The sequence below is a fragment of the Microtus pennsylvanicus genome, chromosome 21 (assembly GCF_037038515.1).
Source record: "Microtus pennsylvanicus isolate mMicPen1 chromosome 21, mMicPen1.hap1, whole genome shotgun sequence".
In the NCBI taxonomy this organism is placed as follows: domain Eukaryota; kingdom Metazoa; phylum Chordata; class Mammalia; order Rodentia; family Cricetidae; genus Microtus; species Microtus pennsylvanicus.
Window position 1 is genome coordinate 14,719,037 of NC_134599.1, and position 22,940 is coordinate 14,741,976.

The 22,940-nt window shown below is 41.6% G+C and overlaps 1 protein-coding gene across 1 annotated transcript; it reads right to left on the bottom strand.

Annotated features, from left to right (window-relative positions):
• Positions 1-12,172: 12,172 nt before the first annotated feature.
• On the bottom strand, positions 12,173-15,179 carry Lsm5 (LSM5 homolog, U6 small nuclear RNA and mRNA degradation associated). Its single transcript, XM_075955052.1, has 5 exons — positions 15,028-15,179; positions 14,032-14,127; positions 13,726-13,753; positions 12,811-12,883; positions 12,173-12,451 (listed from the first exon to the last, which is right to left on the bottom strand). The coding sequence occupies exons 1-5, from the start codon at positions 15,071-15,073 to the stop codon at positions 12,419-12,421; spliced, it is 276 nt and encodes a 91-aa protein (XP_075811167.1). The 5' UTR covers positions 15,074-15,179; the 3' UTR covers positions 12,173-12,418.
• Positions 15,180-22,940: the final 7,761 nt, after the last annotated feature.

A 22,940-nucleotide genomic window follows, 5' to 3' on the forward strand; every position in this document is an offset into this window, starting at 1 on the left:
CCCTTAGAGGACTGGCCACTAGGAATATGATCATGCCCCAGTAAATATATGAACAACACAAAATGAATTGCTTTTCCTTGGTGGGAGGTTACAGGAAGGGGGGCAGCCATGGGAAGACTGGGAGGTTAACGCGATTGGGGTACATGATGTGAGATTCCTAAATAATTAATTTAAAAAATTAAAAAAAAACACTTTGAGGGGTTGGGAGATGGCTCAGTGGGTAAGACCACTGGTTGAGCAAACGTGAAGACCTAAGCCCAAATCCCCAACATCCATACAGAAAGTCAAACTTAAGCAAACTAAGTAGGGAAGAGCTTAAGGAATTCTGGGACTTGGGGCCACCAGCCTAGCTTCAGGATCAAAGAGAGACCCTGTCATAAAGGGAGATGGAAAGCGATACAGCAGAACACCTGACATTCTCTTCTGGCTTCCTACACACACTCGTGGGCATACACACACACACACACACACACACACACACACACACTAAACAGACAGACAGACAGATGCTGAGGTTGTGGGGATTGAGGAAGCCTTACCTAGTTCCTGCTGGTAAGAATGGTAACTGGTGTGGCCACTATGCAAATCAGTGAGGAGATTTTTTCAAGAAAACTATAAAGAGAATTGCCATATTACCCACCTATACCATTTCTGGATGTGCACCTAAAGGACTCTGCATCCTCCCAGAGACACTTGCTCATCCATGTTTATTGCTGCCCTACACAATACCAAGTTGAAGGGATTGGCCTACACGTCCTCAGAATGGAAATGTGGCATGTATACATAACAGAAGTGTTTTCACCCATAAGGAAATGGATGCCGGTGGAAATTATTAATAGCTAACAAAGGTGCGGGAAACCAGGTGCTGCGTGTCTTCTCTCACAGGCAGATCTGAGCTGCTAGTTTTTCTATACGTGATGGCTCAGCCAGTAAAGGCGCTTGCCCTTCACTAAGCCTGACCACCGAGTTCTATCCCGGGCACTGGGCGGGCTGGAGGGAACTGACTGCTACCTGCCCCCACACACAAATAAATACCAGAACGCATGTATTTATGTGAGAATGAGTGTGGGCAGAGACCAGAAAACCAGAAAAGGACCCATGAAAGAGGGGGAAAGGAAGCTTTAAAGGAGCCAGTGGGGAGGGCAATAGAAGGCATGTTGTTATAAATCACTCAAGAAGGTTATAGACTACCGTGCTTATTAAACCAATTAGGGAGGTAGAGAGTCCTTTATTCAGAAAAGCTGGTGACTGAGAGCAGGCTCCTGCCACAAAGAACGCTTGGCCACTAAACCAGGCAGGGGAGGGCTTTAAAGACAAAGGCTGTACTCGTACCACACCAGGTGCAACATGGGGGAGGGGGAGTAATCACATAGCCAAATTTATTTCAAGGCCTATGGAAACATTCAGACTAATCAAATTAGTACTATACTTGTTTGCAATACATTGGCAATGCAGTTTTTGAACTCTAGGCAATTAACTAATCCCTAAACCCACACAACATGTGTTTATAAAAGCAATGACTGTTTAACAAAATGTATGAGCTTTCATACATTTAATGAAAACATATTTAACAGCAAGCTATCCCAGTGAACAAACACAAATTTATTCTTGTACTTGGTATTTTTTTTAAGTTGCTTTATAAATCCACCAATATTTAAGACTTCTTCGAAGTCTGGGATTTCCAACATCAAAAAGTATATTTTCAAGACTAGGAATGTAGCTCAGAGGTGTTGTACAGAGCTGCCTGTTCATTCCTGGATGCCCAGACCTGAAATAACCACACAGAAACTGTGTTAATTAAATCTCTGCTTGGCCTATTAGCACTAGCTTCTTATTGACTAGGTCTTACATTCTCAACTAGCCCATCTCCATTAATCTGTGTATCGCCATGTGGCTGTGGCTTACCGGGTAAAAAGCTCCATCCCCAATGTCTGTCTCCAGTGGGGCTACATGGCACCTCTTTGACTCTCTCTCTCTCTCTCTCTCTCTCTCTCTCTCTCTCTCTCTCTCTCTCTCTCCCTCCATACAAATGGCAAAGGTTAAGACAAGAGACCTGGCTGGGCATGGTGGTGAACGTCTTTAATCCCAGCACTCGGGAGGCAGAGGCAGGTGGATCTCTGTGAGTTCAAGGCCTACAAAGAGAGTTTCAGGATAGACAGGGATATAAACTCAGAGAAACCCTGCCTCAAAAAAAAAAAAACAAAAACTGAGTGACCTGGGTGAGTCGGAGTCTACAGCTCGTGTTTATATTCACAACATTACTTTCAGGCTGGAGCAGGGGTTTTGAAAGTTCAAGATTAGCTTGGGATACAAAATGAGTTCAAGGCCAGCCTATATAACTTAGTGATATCTTGTCCCTAAATTTAAAAACATGAAATATAATTATATAATTCAGTGGTAGAGCACTTGCTTAGCAGGCATGAGGCATAGTCCTGGTAAAACACACAATTCTACAGAAAATATAAATACATGAATGAAAAATGGATTTCCTTTTTATAAAAAGTGTGTTCAGGGCACGGTGGTGAATGCCATAACTCCGGAAGACAGAACTCTTCCAGTTCAAAGTCAGCCTGGTCTACATAGTAAGTCCCGGGTAAGTTAGAGCTACATAGAGAGGCCCTGTCCAGAAAAAAGTGTGAAGCAATAGCATGAGTTAAAACTTTCCCTGGCTTTGTTTTGTGGTCCTGTAGTAAGTACTGCAGAGTGGGTAACCAGAAAGGCAGTTTCTGCTCCAAAACCTAACAGTCTAGTCCCACAGTGCCCTCTGGTGGTTACTTGGTATCATGAATGATTTTGTTTCGTATTGTTTTGGCTTTTGAGATAGGCGCTCACCCCAGGCTGCCCTGGAACTCACTGTGTAAAATTCACACAGTCTTGTCTTAATCTTCTTAGTGCTGGATTAGAGGTAGGAACCACTGTCGCTGTGCTTGGCTTCGTGAATTTTTCTTAAATTTGAAAATGAAGTTTTGATAATCAGATTCAGTCGGTTTCACCCTTGTTTAAGTAGATTTTGTCGGCTCTCTGCCCATCTTGTTCCAACAAATGTCAGCTGCTCCCACAGACTGGGTCCACAAGGTCTGAACTGGAGTATCAGGCTGCCCTGAGATCACTAGTTAGAGACATCAAGTGTTGTCTTCCTAAAGGGGGATCCACAGAACACAGGGTCCCCCCAAGCTTCATTCTCTGAACTCCTGAACTTCAGTTCATCCCAGAAGCATAATCCCGATAAATGTGTCTCACTGATGGTCAGTCAACCATGCCAGCAAGCTTGCAAATACTGGTGATATTAAGAGAATCTTAAACTCTGACCTCCCTCCCCTTCAACCTCTCCCATGATCCCCATGCTCCCAATTTACTCAGGAGACCTTGTCTTCCCATGTAGATTAGATTCATGTATGTCTCTCTTAGGATCTTCCTTGTTGTCTAGGTTCTCTGGGATTGTGGATTGTAGGCTGTCTTTGGTTGTTTTGTTTGTTTTTGCTTTATGTCTAAAAGCCACTTACAAGTTAGTACATATGATAGTTGTCTTTCTGGGATTGGGTTACCTCACTCAATATGATGTTTTCTAGACCCATCCATTTGCCTGCAAATTTCAAGATGTCATTATCTTTTTCTGATGTGTAAATGTACCACATTTTCCTTATCCATTCAGTTGAGGGACTAAACTCTGATTTCTAATCTGCCATCTCCCTTGAAACCACAATGTTGCATGGCATGCTTGGTGGATGCTACTTTCCCAGCAGTGAACGGCTGTACAAGACTGAGAAAGCCTTTGAAGTCTCTATGACCCATCCATGGAAGCAGTGCTGGTAGGGGATCTTGGAGGACTTCCTGGAGGAGAGGATACTATAGCCAATCATAAATAGAACAAGACCATTCCCCCAGAGGCTCAACATGCATTTAAGTCAAAATCCAAATCAGGGGAAAGAGCCAGGCAGCTCTGTTAATATGTCCACAGGTCCTGAAATCCTGTTATAAAGCTTATTTATAGATGGTAGGTTACTGAAGGATTTGAAAGTCAAAGTTACATGTCTCTGCTCTGCATTTTGGACAAATCACCCACGTGGCTGAGGGCTGTGGAAGACATGTATGTGATAAGGTAAAGAAACAGCTAGGAGCTAGAGAAAGCTGTTCAACCAACAGAGCAGATGGGGGCTATCTGAGTCTTAAGGGAACATGTAGTCTTGCTGGCTTCCATCAGTGGACTGTGGTTAACGTCTTCATAACGTCTTCAGAATTGCCCAATCTCATATTTCTTGTATAGAAGCAGATAGCCATAAAACAGCAAAAAGCAGAGAGCAGAATCCATATCCCTCCAGCAACTCAATCCCATGGGGAAATGAAGTAAGTACTCCTACACGTCTCTGTCTTTCTGTATTTAGTTAAATCCATCTCTGAAAGCAGAGAACACCCAGGTGTGTCAACTAATCTTCCAGCACACAAAAGAAAACAGGAGAAGTGGCAAAGCCGCGTTCCTCCCTGACGCTCTCCGTCTTTTTGTTCTTTTGACCCACTGGTCTTAACCACTAACGATACACAGGACAGAGTGCAGTCTGCCATGAATCACTCCTGAATACCAGCTACTGTTCATTGAGTTCTCATGGGATCCCTGGAAGAAGTACGGATTTTGTCTCCAGGAGCTTTAAAAGGGCTCAAAATAATACAAGAATTAAAATAATGTCTAAAAATTCACTCCATTTCCCATCGTGGGTTATGCCCAGCTAGCAACATGATCTAAATTGGCACATCTGAGGACTCAGACCCATTAATATGCCCAACCTAGAAAATATTCTCTCAATATCAAATTCATAGGGAGAAATTTCAAAACTGAATCTTGAAAAGCAAAATCCAAAAAATGCTAAATTTAACAGAATTAAAATCTAAGTGACATTCCCCCCCCCTTTTTTTTTGTTTTTTTGAGACACTCTCTGTAGCTTTGGAGCCTGTCCTGGAACTAGCTCTTGTAGACCAGGCTGGCCTCAAACTCACATAGATCTGCCTGCCTCTGCCTCCCGAGTGCTGGAATTAAAGGTGTGCGATACCACCGCCCAGCTTTTCTTTTCCTTTCTTTTTTCTAATTTTTTTGACATTCCCTTTTCTTAATGAGTTAAAAGTCCAACATTCTCCTTGGTGTGGTGGCTTGTGACTGTAATCCTCTAAAGGTAATGGAAGGCAGAGCTCTATGAGTTCGAGGCCATTGTCTACATAGAAAATTCCAGGGCCAGATAGTGAGGCCCTGTCCATCTCCACCCCACAAAAAAGCCCAACATTCTTAGGCAAATGACCAAAACCAATATCCCTTGAATTCATATTCTGTTCCAGTTCAATCGGAAGGGGCCTTTTTAAACTATTTACTTGTTTGTTCATGTGCTTAATCGGTTATTGTGTACATGGATTAGAGTGTGTAGGACAGAGGACAATTTATTAAAGTTGCTTCTTCTCACCACGTGGGTCCAAGAAATCAAACGCAGCTATGGCTTGGCAGCCAGTGCCTTTACCCACTGAGCCATCTTGCCTAGGGACTTTGATATGCAGAAAAAGTCAGGCTCCTTGCAATCGCGAAAATAATTATTTTAAGGTATCATGAAGTCACAGATCTCACACCTTCCTGAGTTTCAAAGCTGAGATATGATTTGCTTATCTAAATCACCTGAATACAGGGAGTTTTCACGTATTTGCCAAGTTCTGTAGAGCATCACCAGTAACTCCATGTTTGCACTGCCCAAAAACACTGTCCCTTTTAACAGTCACTTTTCTTTTCTCTACCCGGCCTTGGCGACCAACCACTGTGCCCCTTCCATGGATCTGCGTGCTCTGGAAACATCATACGGGTGAAATCAGCTTCTCAAGATGAGTACTGCATGGCAGTACTTCATTTTCACAGTTGATGCTGGTATGGATATTATTCAAACTTGGGTGTGTTTTTTTTAATAATTAGTGTTGCTTTGGACATCCATGGAGCTGTGCGGTCAGTTCTGCTGAATGTGAAGCCCAGCAGTGGGACTCCATGCAATAAACTCACTGTTTAACTCCGTGGACTTGCCCAGTTGTTTTCCGTAGTGGCTGCATCATTTTACCTTAGCAATGTACTAGAGTCCCGTTTCTTCCATTCCTCACTAATACTGTTTTTTTGCTTTTCTGTTTTATTATAGCATGTGCAAAGTAGTATCTCTTGTGGCTTCAATCTGCATTTCTGTAAGGGCAACACTGACAAACATTGTTTGTTTATTGGTCACGTGGTGTGCTGCCTCGTTTTACGTCGATTTGTCATAAGCTAGAGTCCTTTGGGAAGTGGAGACCTCAATGGAGAAGATGCCCCAAAAGATTTGCCTGTGGACAAGCCTATGGTGCATTTTTGAAATTAGTGATTGATGTAGAAGTGCCTATCCTATTGTGGGTGATACTACACATAGGCAGTTGGTTCTAGGTTCGATAAGAAAGCAGGAACAAGCCTTGGAGAGCAAGCCAGTACACAGTTCCATTCCCCTAAGGAGCCATGACTGATTCAGACTGCATATTTTGATACTGATACCACAAGTGGAGTGTGGTAGTTTGAATGAGAATAACCCCTATAGGTTTATATTATTTGATTTCTTGGTTCCCAGTTGGGAAGGATTCAGAGGTGTGGTCTTGTTGGAGTAGGTGTGAGCTTGTTGGACAAAATGTATCACTGAAGGTGGGTTTTGAGATCTCAAAAACCCATGCAGGCCCACTGTCACTCTCTCTGTCTGCCTGCCTGTGGATCAAGATGTAAGCTCTTAGCCCCATGCCTATCCACTGCCTGCTGCCATGCTTCCTGTCATGATGATAATGGACTAACCCTCTAAAACTGTAAGGAAGCCTCCCACTCCCCTCACCCCCCGAGTTAAATGCTTTTCTTTTATAAGAGTTGTCTTGGTCATGGTGTCTCTTCACAAAATAACAAGGGCATGGGGTAATGCTGTGACAGACCTGATCATGTTGTTTTGAGGAAGATTAAGGAGTCACTTTGGAAACTTAGGCTAGAAAAGCCATTGCGTATCCAAAGCGGGATGGGTTGTTTTGTGGGAGCTTGGAAGAGGAAAGTGTTGTGGAAAATGCAGATGATGGCTTGTGAAGTTCCAGAAGGACGTTTGAGCGCCATTGAAAGCCTATAGTGGGGCTGTTGCATATTTTGAGTAAGAAACTGTGGTTCGGGTTAGCTGAGGCTTAAGAATCTGCTATGGTTAACATGAGACCGGAATCACTACAGTGAAAGCTTTGCTTTGCCGGGATAAATGATGCTGGTTAGTGGGAGCTGAGAAATTAGCAGTGATTAAGAGACCAACATTGTTGAAGTGGAATATTCTAGAAGGTGTTTCCTCAATGTAGCACACACAAATTGTGTTCCAGAGGTGGCCAAGATTGTACCTCATGCTGGCAACTGAATTTGATAGTCTAAGTCACCTGGGTGGCACTGGTTTTGAAGCTCCGAAGCGTTCATGGAAAAGCTGAGACTTGGCACTGTGTGACAAGACTGGAGTCACTAAAGAGAGCCTAAAGGAGGCTATTGGTGAAAGAGCAGCCCTGTTGCAGCAAAAGACCTCAGCATTTTGGAGATGCCAAAACCATGCAACAACTACCAACAGCAGCCATGGAGAGAAAGCAGACTGAGCTTAGGACACAATCTGTGTTGGCTACACAAGATGGGGCTGGAGCAGTGACTCAGGCCCTTCAGAGGAGGCCAGGAGATCATGAGCCGATCACAGACACTGGATTCTGAGTTGTTTACACTGCTGGAGTTTGGCTTTGCTTTGCTCAGATTGTTACTGTGCCCTCATTCTTCCCTCATGACATAAAGCGTTTAATTTTTATTTTACAGAGCCCACAATTGAGTTTACATAGACTTTGGATTAAAAAAAAACTGAATACTTTAAGATAATGTCTTTTCTTGGGTGGATTTGGGGGGGGGTTGTTTGTTGGCTTTTCAAGACAGTGTTTCTCTGGAACTCACACTGTAGATCAGGCGGCCTCGAACTCACAGAGATCCTCCTGCCTCTGCCTTCCTATTGCTGGGATTGATAACAACTTTTAAGTGATTGAACTTTCAAAGACTGTGAAACTTTCACATCTTGGAGTGTTTATATTCTAAGTGAGGTAATCCAGACCCAGAAAGACAAACACTGTATGTATTCAATCATAAGTGGATATTAGATGTAAAGCAAAGGATAACTGGTCTACAATTCACAGCTCAGAAAAGCTAGGTAAAAAAGAAGACCCTAAGAGCGACAAACAAATGGAGGGCCCCAGTAAGGGAAGATAGTTAAAAAATCTCCTGGATAAACTGGGGGGGGGGGGGTAAAAAGGGAGACGAATGGGATTGAGAAGGTCAATTTGGGCGAGGGACGGAGGGAGAGAGCAATGAAAGGGACATCTTGATAGAGAGCCATTGTGGGGTTAGGGAGAAACCTAGTGCTAGAGAAATTCCCAGGAATCCACATGGACGACCCCAGCTAAGGACTCCTAGCAATAATGAAGAGGGTTTCTGAACCAGCCTTCCCCTTTAATCAGATGAGTGACTACCCTAATTGTCATCATAGAGCCTTCATCCAGTAACTGATGGAAGCAGATGCAGTGACCCACAGACAAGCCCTGGGCTGAGATCCTGGAGTTTAGTTGAAGAGAGGAAAGAGGGATAATATGAAAAGGCGGTTCAAGATCAGGATGGGGAAAACTAGAGACAGCTGTGGGAGCTCACGGACCCTGGGAAACCTACATGGGACCAAACTACGTCATCTGAATGTGGGTGAGAGTTATGTGACTTGAGCTGTTGGGAGACGGGAACCACGACCTATTCTTGGTTACTTGAACTGACTTTTGGGAGCCCATTCCCTATGGTGGGATACCTTGCTCATCTTTGATATGGGGGGAGGGGCTTAGTCCTGCCTCAATTTGATATGCCAGAATTTGTTGACTCCTGAAGGAAGGCCTTACTCCCACTGAAGTGGATGGGGGGTGGGAAGGGGCAAGGTGAGGAGGGAATGGGAAGAGGGGAGGGAAGGGGAAATAGGGTTGGTATGTAAAATGAAAGAAAATTTTAAATAAAAAAACAAAAAAGTGAAAGCATTCTTTTATATTAATATATTTTATATTTTAAAGTTTATAATGTTGATATTAATGCTCATGGGAATGAACAAGAAAGGAAAGGTTATGGCTTAACAGTGATATGCCTGTGTTTGTTTTTTATCAACTTGACACAGGTTAGTCATTTGACAGGGAACGTCAGTTGAGAAAATGCTACCATAAGATCAGGCTATAGGCAGACCTGTGGGCATTTTCTTAGTGATTGATGAGAAGGGACCCAGCCCATTAAGGATGGTGCCACCCCTGGGCTTGTGCTGATGAATTCTATAAGAAAGTAGGCATAGCAAGCCATCAGAACCACCCCTACCCCCATGACCTCTGATTCAGCTTCTGTCTCAGGTTCCCACATGGATTCTGAGATCCTGCTTTGGCTTCCCTCAACGGACTGTGAGTCGAGATTTAAGACAAACAAACCCTGTCTTTCCGCATTGCGTTTGTTATGGTGTTTAGTCACAGCATCGGCAACCCTGAGTAAGACAGGGAGTGAGAAAGTATTTAACTTGTTTTTCACTTTACAGGAGCCCACAGTTTAAAAAACAGAATTTATGGAAGTTTTAGAATTCCTAGAGAAACTTTGGATATTTTAGAGAAACCCTGAAAGACTTTGAATGGTTTAGAAAGACCAAACTTTTGGAGTGTTTGAACTTTTAAGAAATGTGGAGCTTCATTTCAGCCCAATGGATTTGATGACAATGATCCACCAGGGAACTGTGGCAGACTTGTATTTTCACTCTGAGAGAATTGAAATGCATCTGGTCACAAAACGTCCAGTACTACAGCTGTTAAAATGTCAGACTGTACCGATAGCACATCTTTTATTTTTCTTTTCATTGGACCCGAATACTTTTAAGAAAACACAGTGTTTTTATTTTCTTGAAATACAAAATTCATCATGAAAAAAAACCTGCCTCTTAAACTTCCATTTGCATTTATGGTTAGACGTGCTTGACCAAAAATGTTGAGAGGAAAAGTGTACCTGGTCCTTAATTAAGCTGCATTAAATTTGGTAGAAGGACTTAAATGGTGTATTTTCAGTTTTACTGAACAAAAATAATCCATTTAGCATTCTTTATAAAAAGAATTGATGCTAGAGGGTTTTTGTGTGTGTGTGTGTGTGTGTGTGTGTGTGTGTGTGTGTGTGTGTGTGTGTGTTGTTTTAAGAAAATGAAAATCTTCGTTTCTGGTAGAATTACCCCATTATTAAATTCAAGTCTTTGAAAACAGTAAAGATGACCAGTCTCTGGAGGCAATGACAATTTAAACTTGGGGCCTTCTGCGTATGCTGTCCTCAATCACTCTTGGTTTCAAGGACTAGTGTCTTTTAAAGGATTATTTGCACACACATGGTGAGTGAATTTCCAGAAAGTACATAACCCTGTAAGGGCAGTGTTTTCATCCTGACTTTGTAGTATTTCCAATTGACCAAGAACTTTAAAATCCTGTTTTAGAGAGTGTAACTCTTACATTTCACAGGAGTTGAGTCCTGTATGTGCCTTGCAGTACTGTAATTCAAACGTAAGTATCTTTTGCTGCAGAAAGTTTTCTAAAAACAAAACGTTAGGAAGTAAATTTTGTACTAACATTAAAATTTTAATTTTTAAAGGTATTAGATTTTTTCAGAAGTAAAATCTGACCATTCTAAAGCAGTAAGTATAATGGTAAATTTCTAACTCTTAGAAAAATTCAGAGGAAATGAAGCTAGTTTAATTAAAATATCTTCAATTGATTTGTTACTGAATCCTCAAAACATTAAACATTGATAATGTTTTTAAAAATGTAGAACTTTTAAACTAGGTGGTGGTGGCACATGTCTTTAATCCCAGCACCTGGAAAACAGAAGCAAGTGGATCTCTGTAAGTCTGAGGCCAGCCTGGTCTACAGAGCCAGTTCCAGAACAACCAAGGCTACATAGAGAAACCCTGTCTTGCAAAACAAAAAAAAAGGGGGGGGGGTGTGTGGAACTTTTAAAGTTATTGGTTTTGTATTATAAAATTAACATATCTTGAGTATGAACAAGAAATGAAAAGTTAAGGTTTAACAGTAATGTGTTTGTATGTCAAGGTAATAAGGAGTCAGTTGTGCTGTTAGCTCTATGTCAACCTGTCAGAGGCTAGTTATCCAAAAAGAGAACTTCAGGTGGAAAAATGTCCCCATCAAATTGGCCAGTGGCCAGAAAGCCTGTTGTGCATTCTCTTAGTGATTGATGTGGGAAAGACCATTCAATCCAACCACAATGTTCCCTGGGGGCAGGTGCCCTACAGAGCAAGCCAGCAAGCAAGCAGCACTCCTCCATGGCCTCTGCACCAATTACCTGCCCTGACTTCCCGGGATGACAAACTACAAGCTGCAAGATTAAATAAACTCTTTCTTCATCAAATTGTTTTTGGTCATGATATCTTATCACAGCAACAGAAGAAACCCTAAGACTCTTGTATTATCTTTTGATAATCTACCCATTTTCTAGCTGTCTTATTATTGAGTTCAGTTCTTTATACAGTTTACATAGAAGTCTCTAATAAGCAATTTGATTCACAAATAATTTCTACTCTGTGGTTTATCTTTTCACTTCTCGAGTTGTTTGAAACAAAAAAGCTGTTTGGTTTGTTTCATAGCCCAGGCTGGCCTCGTCCTTCCTCACTACCTATACGAAGTTAACCCCAAACTAGCAGCAAACTTTGTGCTACGGCACAAGTGTTGAGATTACAGATACATACAATTACTCCTAGACATCCAATTAATTTGTTATTACTTGTGTTTGCTTCATTTCATTTTTAAAGATTATTTTTATCTACACGAGTGTCTGTGATGGGTGCGCAGTTGTTAATGGAGAGCAGAAAAGGAACTCATACCTCAAAGATGGAGTTACAGGAAGTTGAGCCACCTGATGTGGATGCCGGGAACCAAAGTAGGGTCTTCCGAAAGAGCAGCAAATTCTTTTAATTGCTGAGCCATACATCGGCTCAGATAGAACTCTTCCACCCATCCCCACCCTCAAGCCTCTGAATAAAATGGCATGCCCCAACCCAAATCAAATAAATGAGGAAGAAAATAAACAGAAATCAATATGAAACCAAGTATCAAAATTACTATATTTGTTCCACTAGATATTTCAACATAATAAATAAAATTCCAATTAACCAAAAACATTTTTATTTTTTTAAATCTTTAAAAAAAAACAACTATTCCTTTCCCAAAATAACCATGATTAGCTTAGAAAAATGGGTGTATATCTTCAAAGTATTTCCTTTTAACGGAAACTTCATTTTATAGAAACGATAAAGGTTTTTAAAAGCCAGAATAAGTCAAGGAAATCCACTCATACTTCAGGCCCTTCTCCTCCAGGAACCAGCTGCATCAGAGAAAAGGAGTTTATTAATAACACCATCATACCACCTGAAAAGCCTCACATGTTCCTCATAAACCAAAGTCACCTTTGTCTCTCCCCCATCCTTCAATTTCCATTTTCTCCAAGTCACCAATATCTGTTACTAATCCCAACATTAATTCATGTTTAAGAGGTTCAAAAATGATTTCTGATGAACTAAAATATTAGGCAAATTAATCTTACGAACCAGTCCTCTTTTGATAGTTGCTTAGGGGCACTGATCACCCACGGCTCCCTTCCCATCCTCAGCGGTTAGTCAGTTCTGTGATCCCTGCCCCATAAAAGTATACTGAATTCAAAATAAAACAGTTTTAAAGTCTTACCATCGTTATATTATTTCCATTTAGTAAAATCTGATCTAATTTTGTAATCCTTCTTCCTTCTGGTGTAATTTCACTAAATAAACAGACAGAATGGAGTCAGGATAAACAAGTATTCAAAGGCAATATTTTGGAAACACTTTCCCTTCCTAGAAATTATTCTTGGGGTAAGGAGAACAGCTTGGTGACAGGCACACCTGGGTGGCCAAGCAGAAGGCCCTGGGTTCAACCCTTATTCTTACATATGAACGAATGTGAACTCATACAATTACAATAATTTTCAGAAGAACAGCCTGCCCACTGAATAATTGTAATGTAAATATAGTTCACTATAAAGCTTGTTAACATGAATTTCTTAGAAATTCAGGAAAAACAACATTAAGATAATAATCCTCTGACCCAATTTCACAAATACCAGAAAATAAAATTTCAGTATTAAAATAATTCCAACAGGTAATACTTTTTATAAATCATACTAATTCTGCTATGGTATTGAAATGAGCGTGGTCTTCATAGGCTCATATGTTTGAAAAACTTGGTCCTCCGTTGGAAGAAATGTTTGGGAATGATTAGGAGGTATGGTCTTGTTGGAGGTGTGACACTGGGGGTGGGTTTTGAGGTTTATGATTGTTCAAAAGAACAAATCATACCCAGTTCACTCTGCCTCGTGATTATTTCAACATATAAGTGCTTAGCTACCCCCCACACACCTGCCTGCCTGCCGCCACACTCCCTGCCATGGAAGTCGTGGACCCTAACCTGGAAATTTACGAGCAAGCCCACAGTAAATGCTTTCTTTTATGAACCGCCTTGGTCATGCTCTCTTCACAGCAAAAGAAAAGCCACTAAGGGGCCTGCCTTGAATTTAAAGAGATTTCCTCCCCAAGTCCCCATTCTTTAATTTGTAATACTACTCACAACTCTGTGACATCTTCCAACACCATATCTGAAATTTGTTGTTAAGAAAATAAACAAGGTTGGATTTATCCTGCTTTATGTTTTGGTTTGGTTCCAAATACGTTCAACACGATGGTGCAAATTCAAAAGGTTTGTTGTTGCCAAGAACGCTATCTTCTCTCGGCAAGCACATCCCTTAAGATGCTACCAAGTTCCCAGAAAATAAAATGATTTTTAATATAATAACAGAAATACATCATCTAGCTAGAGCTCTTATACGAATACAACTGTAAAAACCTGTACCGTTACCACGTTTTGAAAGGATACTGACAAAGTCATCAAATCCTAGAAGGGTCCCGACAATTTCTTTATCACTCTTCATCACGATGTGAATTCTTGATCCTATACACTTGTCCACAAGCTCTGGGGAAGGAAAAGGACTGTTTGCCCACTTATTAGTTCAACAAACATTTGACTGCTTATTTATTACTTTCGCATCATTAAACAAAAAGCAGTCATTCAACTACTACATCTTATACAAACCTCTGTTCGACCATTAGCACAAATGTTTGCCTTACCTCTTTTTTTTTTCTGCAATGAATATGACTACGATTTTATTTAGATTATTTGGTTAATATATGAAAACGCACACACCAAAAGGTAAAGAACTTGACAGATTTTCCTCGTCAGTGTTTCTACGGACCTAACACATATTGGAGTGGACATTGCAAAAACTTCCGATCACAGCTACATTCACTAACTTCATCGGCGCCTCAACCTCCCAGGAAAGAGGGCATTATTATGGCCATCAGCTTCCTGTCAATTCTCTCACCTCGCCTTTACCTCTGTGCTTGGAGACCAACCTGAGCATCTCTGCAGCCAACTTAGCACTGCTCGGTACCATGTTTTTTAGTGTGCTGTCCGAAAGCAAGGGCTGTAATTTAAGCTCATTATTCAACAGTACCCTGGCACAGTAAGGGGACTGCTTGATGAATTCATGAATAACGGGGCTCATTTCCAGATTTCTCCTTTAAGATTCACTATAGACAGTGGCGCCCTCCTCACACAACCAGACACAGCATGGGGTCTACCAAACCCGGAGACCGAAAACGCCTAACTGCGACTTGGGACGGCTACCCACGACGTCTTAACTGGCGGGCTCACAAAGAAGGCCGAGGACGTCCTTCACTAAGTGGGACCCTCGCCGGCTACAGGTAAAACGGTCTGTCTTCCCGGAAACGCCAAGGACGGGACGGCCAGGCCCGCCTCGGCCCCCGGCGCTGAACTGCAGTAACCCGCCCGCTCCCCAGGCAAGACTTTTACCTAGTGGTAAGAGCTGGGACGGGTTCGTGGTCGCGTTAGCCGCCATGGCCACGCCGGAAGTGGCCTAAGGCCCCCCGGCGCAGACTTTAAAAGAGCGCGCTTCCGCCCTTTTCCGCAGCCGGCTCAGACAAAACTAATCGGATGTCGATCTTGAGATCGGGTGGGTCCAAATGGATCGCCGAGAGATTCGATAGAACAGTTCGGCCCCCTAGCAGTGCCACAATTCCGACAGGCCCCAGAAGTTTTGCTAAACGTTAGAGATAGCTTGCCTCAGCTATTCCGGAAGACTACAACATACTAGCTCTCTGACTCTGATAGTTTTCCTCTAGAAGGTTGCATCTCAAGCCGGGATCTTTCTTCAGAGCAGTAAAATCAATTCAGATTTCCTATCTGTGTTCTCAATAACTACCCATTTTCTTAAGGAAACCTAGAGGACTGAAAACCTATACGAAGCATTTTTTTTTAATATTCTATACCAGATTTTCACAAGTTTTGTCTGTTTTTGTTTTGTTTACTACTTAATTTCTTCTTCCCTTTCTAGAAGTCTAGTTCATTACGGGCTCTTAAAGTTGCTATCAGTGATTGATTTACAGGCAGCCACTAGATGTCACTCTGTATGCTGATGTCATCACATACGGAAAATGAGCTATCACACTTTTTTGGAAATAGATAAAAAGCCTCAGTGTGGAGTGGCCAGCAATCCCAGAGTTTAACGGACAGAAGGAGGACACAGTTGGCAGCAGGGGCAACTTGTGAGAGCCTGACACAAAATAAGAAATAAAAGCTAAAGAGAGCTGACATCTAACTAGCTTAGCACTAGAGTGTTTTCCTAGCATTCACGAGGCGCTAGGCTTGGGCCTCTTAAAAAAAAATAGAAAGCAGATAAATTTCTTTACCTTTGTCTGTCTCATTTGTATCTAAGTCTAAATATGAGAGATCATAATGAACAATATTCATTTTTACACTGTTTTGTAAGCACCTTTCATTTCTTCATTCAGCACACAAAAATCTGTCGATTACTGTTTGACTAGCAGCTTGCTGGATATATAAACCAATGTGCAGGAAAGTCTTACTGGAGTGTGTGGGAAGAGGGACAGATAATAAATTTCACGTGTATAACACTATGAAATTTAATATATAAAGCAATGTCTCTAGGGATCCTGGGAAACTTCATTCTCAATTTCAACCACCCCATTCCATAAATCTTGTGTACTTACTAGGGGCTAGGGCAATTACAAATGTAATCTTTACAGCCATCCTTTGAGGCAAGAATCATGATGAGGGCTGGAGAGATGGTTCAGTGGTTAAGAACACTGGCTGCTCTTCCAGAGGTCCTGAGTTCAATTCCCACAACCACATGGTGGCTCAAAACCATCCGTAATGAGATCTGGCGCCTTCTTCTTGCATGCAGGGAGAATACTGTAAACATAACAAATAAATAAAATCTTTGTTGAAAAATTCATTTAAAAAAGAGTCATGGGCCAGGAGGTGGTGGCGCACGCCTTTAATCCCAGCACTTGGGAGGCAGAGGCAGAGGCAGGCGGATCTCTGTGAGTTCGAGACCAGCCTGGTCTACAAGAGCTAGTTCCAGGACAGGCTCCAAAAACACAGAGAAACTCTGTCTCGAAAAACCAAAAAAAAAAAAAAAAAAAAAAAGTCATGGCTAAGTTCCTTGTGCTTAAAGAAGTGAAGTACTGTCTCATGGCTACACATTATCAACTTGAAAAGCTTCACAGAGGACTCGACAGGAGTCTAATCTTGCAAAGGTAGCATTGGACATTATGTGCAGTTGGTATGTGTCACTTCCAAGCTTCTCTTACTGACTTTGTCTTTAAACCATACACATTTCTCTTACATTTAGCATAAAACACTTACCTGCCTTCTCAAATATATTTCCTTAACAACCCAATATTCACCATTTTTTTCTTATTTAACTTTATGATATTACTCCATGTCCTGGTAAAGATGTTGCTCATGTTTCAACACCCTTCTCAGAGATGATCACCTGTTCTGATTTGTGGGTCTTGTTATCTATCACTGGCTGGCAACAGTGTTAATCGTTCTCAGAGTTATCTTGGTGTATTTTTACATAATTATTTAACAAAGCTAACTCCCATTAAAAGACCAAGTTCCTCAAGACTAAGAATGTTGAGACATAGTATTGTGATTAAATCCATTGGTTCTGAATTTAATGATTTTTATACTAATTCAACCTTCACAATTTTTAAAAGCTTTAAAAATGTTTTAAAGATTACATTTGTGTGCACCATGCGAGTGAACATATCTGTGTGTATGTGTGTGTGTGTGTGTGTGTGTGTGTGTGAGAGAGAGAGAGAGAGAGAGAGAGAGAGAGAGAGAGGACAATTTGAAAGAATATGTTCCTTCCTCTTGCGTGTGGGTTCTATACCTGCTGAGTCATCTCATTAGCCCACCACAATTTCTACTAATTATTTGATTTATGGGTGTATTACTTAAGCTTTTTAAATCTCAATTTATCTATTAGAAACAGTGGTGTTAATGGCAAGTAATATTTTTCATTATTTATTTACTTACTTGTGTTTATGGGTGTTTTGTTTGTTGTATGTCTCTCCTAATCACTGCTATGAAGAGACACCATGACCAAGACAACACTTATAACAGAACATAATTAACTTGTTTACAGTTTCAGAGGTTTAGTTCATTATTATCCCAGTGGGGGAACTTGGCAGCACTCATGACACTGGAGTGGGAGCTGAGAGCTACATCCTGATCTACAGACCACGAGAAAGAGACTGGGCCTGGCATGACTTTTGAAAACCTCAAAGCCCAACCCCAGTGACATACTTCCTCTAAGGCCACCCTACTGCAACAAGGTCATACCTCCTAATCCTTGTAAACCTTTCAAACAGTTCCACTCCCTGGAGACTAAGCATTCAAATATATGAGCCTATGTGGTCCATTCTTATTCAAACAAGCCCAATGTCTGTACCACATTTGTGCCTGGTGTCCATGGAGGCCAGAGAAGGCATCAGATCCTCCCGGGGCCTTAAGTTACAGTCAGTTGTGAATCACCATGTAGATGCTGGGAATCAAACCCAGGCCTTCTGGAAAAGGTGTCGATGCTCTTACCCATGAAATCATCTCTCTCGCCCACTGGAAAGATTATTTTAATTATTAAATTAAATAACCTATGAAAATTAGTCAGGACGAGATCTAGTGCATAGCAAACTGTATTGTAGTTGATTTATTGTTACTTACTGATCTTTGCTTCCTAATACTAACATGATGTTTGGCTTAGGGTAGGGACTACGTACAATAGCATTATTAATTGCTTGTTAATTAAACTTTGTTGTTTGGAGACTGGTGAGATGGTTCAATTGGTAAAGCTGCTTTTGCCAAGCTGGGTGACCCGAGCTCAGCCCCTGGAGCTCAGTAGGTAGAAGAAGTAAACCAACTCCCAAAAGCTGTCCTCCCTCTCCAACCTATGCATGCCCACAGGCAAAATAAATGTAAAAGAAGATTTCTTCATACCATAAACTGCCTGAAGGTAACAATGTATCTTGCTTGGTGTGCTAAAGCTACCACATGCCTAGATTTGGTCTAAACAATGTTCTTTGAATTTACTCTTATCTCATTTATGCCCCTTGGCAGACTCCTTAATCTTTGCAAGGTTCTAAATACCGAGTAAGTCCCAACACATTTATGAAGACTCTTTCTTTTCTGGCTTTTCTTTTCTATCTTTATTTTTGTTTAATTTTCATCAGGAAAAGAATAATACATTCAATGTTTTAAGTCTCCCATGATATGAACAAAAAGAATACTAGCAATTTTCTTTTTGCCGTGCTGGGGATGAAAGCAGAGACCTCATACATACTGGGAAAGTCCTCTATCAGTGAGTCCATTGAATGTTATGCTCCTAACTTGTTTTGTGGTGTGTGTGTGTGTGTGTGTGTGTGTGTGTGTGCATGCACACTTGCGCGCTTCTGAACATGTATTTTGTTTTGTTTTTTTTTTTTTTTTTTAGACAGGCATCTCACTGAGCTACTCAGGCTGGCCTTATACTCACTCTAGTTCAGTCCTTGAACTTTCTCCTCTACTGCTGCAGTCTCCCAGGTAGCTGGAATTAAAGGCCTGCTCCATTGGGGCTCAACAACATTAGCAATTTTTAATGCCACAAAAAAGGAAGAAACCTTTGAAAAGTGAGCGCCTAGCATTTACACAGTTGAGTGAACAAGATTACTGGATGGGAGCAGTTCTGCACCATCATGATCTTTCCTGAGGCAAGGAGCAGCCAGCTGATTCCAGTTACAATTCCAGTGAGTTGGAAACCACCAGAGCTCCTGTCTCAGAGTGCGCTCCCCACCGTGGTTCCTTACAGAGCAGGTATAAATGGAATTTATGAATCATCGCAAGGTATGTGCTTCTAGGAAAAGCTTTTCAAGATGTTATGTATTCAGAAAAGCATTTTAAATCCCCCCCTCGACATTGTATGCCATTATATAAACACATTCAAAATTTCCTGCCAAAGCAAAGTACAGAAACATACTTGGTTTTCGTTAACTAGTTCCTTCCAGACTTGGGATCCTCTCCCAAGTCAATACTTTTGAAAATAGGAGGCATTTGTCCTTGGGAATAATATCCTGGTCATGAATTTATTCTACAGTAATGCAATTCACTTAAAAACTAATGCAGAGTCTGGAAAAATGGCTTAGTTCGTAAAGTGTGTACCACCAAGCAGCAGGACCTGAGTTCATCACCTCACACCTATGTAAGAAAATCTGGGAATAGTGACTCACATCTGTAATTCCAGTGCTGGGGAGGCAGAGACAGATTTCTAAGGCTTGCTGGTCCCTTCAGCAAATGGGTGAACTCCAGCTTCAGTGAAAGACCCTGTCAATAAATAAAGTGGAGAAGCAATTGAGGAAAGATGTTTGACATTGATCTCTGACCTCCACACACACATGTGCACACATACATGAACATAAACATGAACATGTAAATACACACATATAAAACCTAATTTGAGGGAGGTGCCTTTCTAAATATTTATTTATTATGTATACAATATTCTGTCTGTGTGCATGTCTGCAGGCCAGAAGAGGGCACCAGACCTCTTTACAGATGGTTGTGAGCCACTATGTGGTTGCCGGGAATTGAACTCAGGACCTTTGGAAGGGCAGACAATGCTCTTAACCACTGAGCCATCCCTCCAGCACAGGAGGTGCCTTTCTAAACTGTTACATGAACCAGTTTGAAGCCCTGAAATCTGCCTCTTGCTTCTTTGGTGTACTGTATCGTCTCAAACCCTGAACTGAAATAAATCCTGTCTTCTTTAAGTCCCTTACGATCAGCATTTGGTCAGATAGTAACTAAATACAGCATGACTTTAAATATGTTCTTAGAACGTTTAAGCATAATAGTTATAAACAGATGATTTAATCTCACAAGACCGCTCTAGGAAGCAAGGTGACACATATTTCTGTCTCCCGAACAGTGAATTAAATATTGATGTTTACTGGAGACAGAAATCTATCCACACATTTCAAACAAAAAAATGTGAAATCAGATTTAACTTTAGCTACGCTAACTGTGGAAAATAGTAACACAGTTTACAACAAGAAAATAGAAAAATCAGGGATTGGAGAGATGGTTCAGCAGTTAAGAGCACTGACAACCCTCCCAGAGGACTGGGGTTCAATTCCCAGTACCCACATGGATGCTCACAACTGTCTGTAACTCCAAATCTAACATCATCACAACATGCATGCAGACAAAACACCAATACATATAAAATAAAAATAGTTTTTTTTTTTGATTTTTCGAGACAGGGTTTCTCTGTGGTTTTGGAGCCTGTCCTGGAACTAGCTCTTGTAGACCAGGCTGGTCTCGAACTCACAGAGATCCGCCTGTCTCTGCCTCCCAAGTGCTGGGATTAAAGGCGTGCGCCACCACCGCCCGGCAAAAATAGTTTTTTTTTTTTAAAAAAGGAGCTAAAATAGTAAAAATCAAGTAGCTAACATTAAAGGGTAACATGCATGTTGATGTGCTCTATATGCTGGGGTTAGTATATTTTTAGGAAGTCATGAGCACTGTGAAAAGTTTTGTAATATAAAAAGGATATGAATAGTAACATACTGAAAAACATTAAATAGTTTTAGTAGCATTTAAACAATATGCTTTTTTGAAATTGTAGCTCATTCAGCAAAGCATTTAAAAACCCTGGAACAACCGACCTATTTTATGCCAGTTATAGTAAATAAGCAATGAAAATTGAACACACACACATTTTAATCATGGTACTAGAATGTAAATCTTTTGTCAAAGATATTATGATTCAAGGCTTAAATTGCTTCCAAACTCTTACATATCATTATGTATTTATTTTTGCAGGTCTGTTTGCCTAGACTAACCTTAAACTCTCCATTGCCTTTTCTTCTGAACAGGTTCTCGGCCCCAGGTCCTTTAGCCAGGTGTACTCAGTTTAAACACGGCCCACTGTGTGCTCCGCCTTTGTTCTCCTTTTCTGATCACTTTCTAAATTAGCAGACCAGGAGTAGACTGTGAAATCAAACCTCAGGCTGAAGAGGAAGAGCTAAGCCCCTACCACTCACACCACCACCACCACACCTGGCCTTAGGGATGAAAGACTGAGGCCATCCTGATCCGTGCTTGCTCCTATGATTTTTGGACTATGACTCCACTGATGATATGAAATTATTGTTATTAATTATTATTGTTGTTGTTTTACGAGACAGCATTTTTCTGTGCAATCCTGGCCGTTCTGGAACTCGCTCTGGACTCTGTAGACCCCGATGGCCTCATTCTCAGAAATTCTCCCGCCTTTCTACCTCTGGAGTGCTGGGTTAAAGCTTGTGCCACCAAGTCCGGCCTGATCTGAAGTTACAAAGTGTTGCTGGGTCACTAAAGTTGGAGTTGTAATCTTTTACCTGGTGAGCACATTTCTACCACTATGTAGCCCAGACTGGCTTGAAACTTGCAACCTTCCTACCTCAGTCCCTCAAGTTCTGCCATTATCCATGATGCCACTACATGGGACTGCACACAAAAACTAAATGAAAAAAACTCCAGGACGAAACCAAAGAAAACATTGAGCAAGCAAGCAACTTAATTTAGACGTTGAATACCCAAAATACCAAACCTCATGAATATGCCTCCTTGTTAAACATTTAAAACTCAAGGTTGAGAGATTCCACAAAAGATTTATAGAGTGCATGCAATTAAACCGGACTCTCTGAATGTGGCTGACAATGAGGGCTGACTGAGAAGCCAATGATAATGGTACTGGGTTTTGATTCTACTGCATGTACTGGCTTTTGGGGAGCCTAGTCTGTTTGGATGCTCACCTTCCTAGACCTGGATGGAGGGGGAAGGGCCCTTGGATTTCCCACAGGGCAGGGCACCCTGACTTCTCTTAGGACTGGAGAGGGGGGAGGAAGAGGAGTGAGAAGAGGGAAGGAAATGGGAGGAGGCGTAATTTTTAATAAATAAATAAATTAAAAAAATAAATATAAATTAAAAAAGATTTATAGAGTGAAGGGAAAACACGTTTGTAAAGAAGTCAAGCTGAGGGAGGAGAAAGGAGATTTCAAGAAGGAAAAATAGATTTTAGAAGCAAGTGAACTGACAATGTACATAGAAGAAAGGAGCAGGTGTAACCCTCAAGCACACGCAACCCCTAGACCTCTCCACTAACTACTGCAAAAAGGTCCCTGAGGGTCAGCATCCATCCCGCCCAGCCGCGCCTTCGCCCGGAAGGCCCCGCCCCTCCTGCCATGCAGCCCCGCCCCCACCCCGCCTTCTTTCCCTCTGGTCCCGCCCCCATCCGGGCTCCGCCCATGCCGCCTCCGACCCCTCCCGGACGGGGGCGTCAGGGTTCCGCCCCACGCCGCCGCCGGAGGCGGCCGTAGCGTCAG

Coding starts and splice junctions, on each gene's coding strand:
- Lsm5 (XM_075955052.1), bottom strand. CDS start 15,073: ATGGCGGCTAACGCGACCACGAACCCGTCCCAGCTCTTACCACTAG. Junction 14,128..15,027: donor GTCCCAGCTCTTACCACTAG/GTAAAAGTCTTG, acceptor TTCCTTCCCCAG/AGCTTGTGGACAAGTGTATA. Junction 12,884..13,725: donor TTGGAAGATGTCACAGAGTT/GTGAGTAGTATT, acceptor CTGTTTATTTAG/TGAAATTACACCAGAAGGAA.